At 43.7% G+C, this 6668-nt stretch overlaps 1 protein-coding gene across 1 annotated transcript; it reads left to right on the plus strand.

Moving 5' to 3' along the window:
• Positions 1 to 2020: 2020 nt before the first annotated feature.
• Positions 2021 to 5923, plus strand: LOC138868971 (uncharacterized). The gene is made up of 4 exons (XM_070146553.1): positions 2021 to 2240; positions 3127 to 3293; positions 4605 to 4818; positions 5043 to 5923. Exons 1-4 carry the CDS (start codon positions 2021 to 2023, stop codon positions 5921 to 5923), a joined length of 1482 nt encoding a protein of 493 aa, XP_070002654.1.
• Positions 5924 to 6668: the final 745 nt, after the last annotated feature.

The raw sequence follows: 6668 nt of genomic DNA on the forward strand, positions 1-6668 counted from the left end.
ACTGCAAGGAGAACTTGAGCAGGTCTGCAATTTGGCAAAATTGTGACTCACCCTAAATGTCCCTGATATCCACCAACAGAACGCGAAGAACCCAACACCTCCTCAAAACACACAAAACCAACAGCCACAAAATCCTACCATACTAAATCAATACGCAACTCCACCTCAAAATATCAATCCATTGCCGGTACCAACTCCCCCACAACAACATCATCAACCAATTCCATACCCACCAACCACCACTTACCACACTTCCCAAATTACACCACCGCTCATTCCCGATCCGCAAAACTCTACCAATGACCATCACTATACCCAAGTTCCTGGCACCCATCAGAGCAACCCCATATACGTGGAAACTATACCACATTCTACCCAGCCAATATCATGTGCACTAGAATCCTCCAAAAGGACCTGCTCATTAAGAACATGGCCGAAGAACTCAAGAAATTGACAAGCTGAGTTCAAGGTGTTAAAGGTGACAGAGGAATAGAAGGTTTGAACTACGAAGATCTGTGCATACAACCCGATGTGGAACTGTCAGAGGGGTACAAACCTCCCAAGTTCGAAATGTTTAATGGTACAGGTGATCCCAGGGTTCACCTAAGGACTAATTGTGATAAGCTGGTCGGGGTTGGAAAATATGAAAAGATTCGAATGAAGCTCTTTATGAGGAGCCTTACTGGGAATGCATTGTCTTGGTATATCAGCCAGAATCCCAAGAAATGGTCAAATTGGGTAAGCATGGCGTCAGATTTCATGGACCGATTCAGGTTCAACACAGAAAATGCACCTGATATCTTTTACATTCAGAATCTCAAGAAGAAGCCTATTGAGACTTTTTGCGAGTATGCTACTCGTTGGAGGTCGGAAGTCGCCAGGGTCAGGCCCTCTTTGGACGAAGAACATATGAATAAATTCTTCGTCAGAGCACAGGATTCACAATATTATGAGAGACAGATGGTCGTCGAAAATCACAAATTCTCTGATATCATCAAGCTCGGGGAAAGGATTGATGAAGGAATCAATAGAGGGATGGTAACAAATTTTGAAGCACTGCAAGCCACGAATAAGGCACTCCAATCAGGTGGCATATCTAAGAAAAGAGATGTTGGGGCAATAATGGTGGCCTAGGGCCCAAAAACTCCACTCACATACCAAACACCCCTACCTATATACCAAACACCTCCACCCACCTATCAAACACCTCCATCCACCTATCAAACACCTCCACCCACATATCAAACATCTCCACCTACATATCAACCTTCATCTCCCAGATATCCTAACCAGTCGTTGTCCATCATACCTATAATTCCCAACTATCCCACTTCCAATCACCACTAACTCGCCAAATTTATCCAAGACCAAGACCCAACTTCCACCGCAAGCCACCCAGACAATACACCACCATTGATAAGCCCATTGACCAATTGTATGAAAGGTTAAAGGCAGCAGGTTACGTCACTCCTATTCCCGCTGTGGCACTGGAAAATCCATCCCAATGGGTCAATCCGAACAAAACCTATGCATACCACTCCGGCATGAAAGGGCACACCACTACTGAGTGCCGAACATTGAATGATAAGATTCAGACACTCATTGACAACAAGGTCATACAAGTGAAGGAGGCCACACCAAATGTCCGTAACGATCCCCTCCCTGATCGTAGAGGTGACGATGTACATGTTATAGAAACAAACGAGGAATGGGACCCTAAGGGGTCAATCAGGCTTATCCGAGAAGGCGATGACTTTAAGGTCGTGGTTACACTCACTCCTATTGTGGTTCAAACTCAGGCACCTATTGGCAGTGAGGTAACTGTATCAGTTCCATTCAAGGTGGAAGTAGCTCCGCCGCAGCCACCTCCACTCTATTTGAGGTAGAAGTGGTCACACATTTTACTGTGACAGTGTCAACCACACCCCCATCTAACTCAAAGGCAATACCCTTGGATTATGTCGCTGAGGCTCGATGAAAATGGAAGACTAATATAGAAGAATCTGATGTCGCACAAGGGATGACTAGAACTGGAAGAGTCTACACACGTGAACACCTGGGAGGTTCAAGTAAGGATGCCACTACTAGGCAGCCTATCATCGAGACAGGGCCAGATGACCTGTGGAGGAAAGTACAGGCGAAAGAGTATTCTGTTATTGATCACCTGAACAAAGTCCCTACTCAGATATCTATCTTGTCACTACTACAGAATTCAGAGGCACACAAGAATCTTGATGAAAGTACTGAGCGAGGCTTATGTACCTAATAAAATCACTGGTGGAGAAATGGCCAACATGGTTGGTCAGGTACTGGAGAGCCATAAGATTATCTTCCACGAAGATGAGCTACCACCCCAAGGTTTGAATCACAATCGAGCATTGTACATTACGGTACAATTTGAAGATAAGTTCATTGTCAGGGTCCTGGTTGATGGAGGTTCTAGTCTGAATATTTGTCCACTGGATACCTTGAAAAGGTTGGACAAAGGTTTCCACAAAATACAGACTGGAAACATGAATGTAAAGGCTTTTGATGGATCCCAGAGGGCCACGATCGGGGAAATCAACTTTTGTTTGCAGATGGGGCCAACTTGGTTCGACGTTGAACGCCATGTGCTTGACATACCAGCCTCATATAATCTTTTGTTGGGCCACCAATGGATCCATGCTGCTGGAGCCATGCTCTCCACATTACATCAAGTCATAAAATTCAAATAGAACTGTCAGGAGGTAATCATTCATGGAGATGGAAGTAACCCCATCTACACCAGCCAAACCATTCCGCTCATTGGACATAAAAGAAGGCTAGGAGGGGAAACCTATCATCATATTGAACGGGTCAATGCCGTCGAGAAGGATAAGTGGTGGAGCAACAAAATAGAAAGCATAATAGTATGGTCCGGATATGAACCCGGCAAAGGGTTGGGAAAGAACCTCCAGGGTATCACCAAACCGATACGGCTGAAAAATCATGGTACCACCTTTAGGCTCGGATACTAGTATACATGGCAGGAGTACAGGGAATGGCTGCCTCCATGGCGTGGACTGTATTACCCTCTTGAACAACCGATACCCCGCTTGGAACAGGCTTTCCATTAGGTGGACACAATATGAGGAACTGCTGAAGAAGAAGCACTAGCTGGGCTGAAGGATCTGTTCTTGGAAGATGAGGATATGGACTGCAGTGCCATAATTGAGGAAGAGGAGGAGGAGGAAGAAGGCCTCTCCATTCAGACTGTGGAAAAGGGAGCCATTCTCAGAAACTGGACCGCCACACCATCACGAGCCCGCCAAGTCCCTAGGTAGCTTGGCAAAATTTATAGTTGTTTTAGGCATTTAAATTTTTCAGCAATTTTGTTTTAAAATAAATGCTCGATCCATCGAGCCAAGCTTTGTTTGAACAATTTTCTCAGTTTTAATCAAATGTACTTATACTTTATCTTTATTCATTACTATTTTATAGTTTTCCCTTCTACAGTGTTATTATTACTTTTCCTGATGAACCAGTGACTGTGACATGTAATGTGGCAACGCAACATGAGAATAGTGACTCAGAGGAAGAAGATGAGATACCCGAGGAAATTGTCAGTGAAGTTGAGAATTTTGATAACAAGCCTAAATCCAACTTGGATGAAACAGAAGTAGTAAATTTGGGAGACGCCGAGACCATCAAAGAGACCCGTATCAGCATTCATGTGTCACCAACAGAGAAGGAAGAGTATGTCCGTTTTCTAAAGGAATATAAGGATATCTCCGCATGGTCGTATGATGATATGACCGGTTTGAGCACATCTATAGTAGCTCACAAGTTTCCTACCAATCCTATGTGCCCGCCAGTCAAGGAGAAACTCAAAAAATTCAAACCAGACATGAGTTTGAAGATCAAAGAGGAAGTTACCAAGAAGATCAAAGCCAAAGTTCTCAGGGTGGTTGAGTACCCAACTTGGTTAGCTAATATCATGCCAGTTCCGAAGAAGGACATGAAGGTCAGGGTATGTGTTGATTATCGAGATTTAAACAGAGCAAGTCTCAAAGACGATTTTCCACTGCCAAATATACATATCCTGATCGATAATTGCGCCAAGCATGAACTCCAATCCTTTGTAGATTGCTTCACAGGTTATCATCAGATCTGGATGGATGAAGAAGATGCCGAGAAGACAGCTTTTATTATGGCTTGGGGTGTATACTGTTATAAGATGATGTCATTCGGTCTAAAGAATGTTGGGGCCACTAACATGAGGGCCATGACAACTATCATCCATGATATGATATACAAGGAAATAGAGGTATATGTGGACGACGTCATTATCAAATCCAAAAGGGCCACAGATCACATAGCAAACTTGAGGAAGTTCTTCGACAGGCTCAGGATGTACAATTTGAAGTTGAACCCCGCAAAGTGTGCATTTAGGGTCCTCGTAGGAAAGTTATTGGGATTCATTGTCAGTCGTCGAGGGATCGAGCTAGATCCGACTAAAGTCAAAGCTATTCAGGAGTTACCTCCACCTAAAAGCAAAAAGAATGTGATGAGCTTCCTAGGACGTCAACTACATCAGCTGATTCATAGCATAGTCCACAGTAATATGTGAACCCATCTTTAAGATACTAAGAAAGGATGCCGAGACAAGTTGGACCGAGGATTGTCAGAAAGCTTTTGACAAGATCAAGGAATACCTGTCCATACCGCCAGTTCTGGTCCTGCTAGAACCAGGACAACCTTTGCTACTTTATCTATCTGTGTTAGATGGAGCCTTCGGATGTATTCTGGGACAATATGATGAGACAGGAAGAAAGGAGCAAGCCATATATTACCTGAGTAAGAAATTCACACCTTATGAAGCACGATATTCTCTACTTGAACGTACTTGTTGTGCTTTGACCTGGACAGCCCAGAAGTTGAGGCATTATTTCTGTGCCTACACTACATACCTCATATCCAGGATGGATCCTCTAAAGTACATATTTCAGAAGTCCATGCCTACTAGGAAGTTGGCTAAATGGCAAATACTACTGAGTGAGTTCGACATCGTCTATACGCAGTCAAGGGACAAGAATTGGTAGATCACCTCACTGAAAATCCAGTGGGAGGAGAATACGAACCCTTGAAAACGTATGTTCCTAATGAAGAAGTATCATTTGTCGGAGAATACATTATGGAAGCATATGACGGTTGGAGGATGTTCTTTGACGGAGCCGCAAATTTCAAAGGAGTAGGCATTGTAGCAGTTTTGATATCAGACATGGGTCAGCATTATCCGGTATCTGCTAAACCCAGATTTCCCTGCACCAACAACATGGTAGAATATGAAGCCTGCATACTATGGCTCAATATGGCGGTCGACATGAACATTCAAGAGTTGTTGGTCATCAGCGATTCAGATTTTCTTGTGCACCAGGTGCAAGGAAAATGGGCTACCAAGAATTCCAAGATATTGCCTTATCTGCACCATGTGCAAGAACTGAAAAGGAGGTTCACGAAAATAGAATTCCGACATGTGCCCAGAATTCAAAATGAGTTGGCCGACGCATTAGCCACTTTGTCATCAATGATACAGCATCCAAATAAGAACTATATTGATCCTATTCCGGTGAGGATCTATAATCAGCTGGCATATTGCGCTCATGTCGAGGAAGAAGCGGATGGAAAGCCTTGGTTCTATGACATTAAGGAGTACTTATCAAGAGGAGAATATCCGGAGCACGCAAATCACATTCAGAAACGCACGCTCCAGAGATTGTCAAATCACTTCTTCCACAGTAGAGGGAGCTTGTACAGAAGAACTCTGGATTTGGGTTTGCTAAGGTGTATCGACGCAAAGGAAGCTTCTAAGCTACTTGAGGATGTGTATACTGGGACCTGCGGTCCGCACATGAATAGTTTTATTCTGGCCAAGAAGATACTCAGGGCAGGTTACTTTTAGATGACCATGGAGGCGGATTGTATTCAGTATGTCCGTAAATGCTTTCAATGTCAAGTACATGCCGACATGATAAAAGTGCCACCAAACGAGCTCAATGGAACAAGCTCACCTAGGCCATTCGCCGCCTGGGGAATGGATGTTATTGGTTCGATTGAGCCCATGACTTCAACAAGACACCGGTTTATTCTGGTAGCCATTGATTACTTCACAAAATAGGTAGAAGTTGCATCTTACAAAGCTGTAACCAAGAAAGTCGCCGCAGATTTTGTCAAGGATCATACTATGTGCCGATTCGGAGTTCCTGAGTTCATTATCACTGACAATGCTGCCAACCTCAATAGTGATCTGATGAAAGCTATATGTGAAACTTTCAAAATCAAGCATAATAATTCTACCGCCTACATACATCAGGTGAATGGAGCCGTAGAAGCCGCCAACAAGAACATTAAAAAGATACTAAGGAAAATGGTAGAGAATCACAAGCAGTGGCATGAGAAGTTACCCTTTGCTTTGTTAGGGTACCGCACCACAGTTCGTACATCAACCGGGGCAACCCCCTATATGCTAGTTTATGGTACTGAGGTTGTCATCCAGGCCGAGGTAGAGATTCCTTCTTTAAGAATCCTACAGAAGCTGAACTCAACGATGCAGAATGGATAAGAAGTCACTATGAGCAATTGGCCCTTATCGATGGAAAAAGGATGAACGCAATATGTCACAGCCAACTTTATTAGAACAGAATGTC

Source organism: Nicotiana sylvestris, chromosome 5 (genome assembly GCF_000393655.2).
Source record: "Nicotiana sylvestris chromosome 5, ASM39365v2, whole genome shotgun sequence".
Lineage (NCBI taxonomy): Eukaryota > Viridiplantae > Streptophyta > Magnoliopsida > Solanales > Solanaceae > Nicotiana > Nicotiana sylvestris.

Excerpts from the sequence above, each read along its gene's own strand:
- LOC138868971 (XM_070146553.1), top strand. The coding sequence starts at position 2,021 with ATGACTAGAACTGGAAGAGTCTACACACGTGAACACCTGGGAGGTTCA. Across the intron at positions 2,241-3,126 it reads ACACAAGAATCTTGATGAAA|AAGAAGCACTAGCTGGGCTG; the intron begins GTACTGAGCGAG and ends GAACTGCTGAAG. Across the intron at positions 3,294-4,604 it reads CACCATCACGAGCCCGCCAA|ATACTAAGAAAGGATGCCGA; the intron begins GTCCCTAGGTAG and ends CCCATCTTTAAG.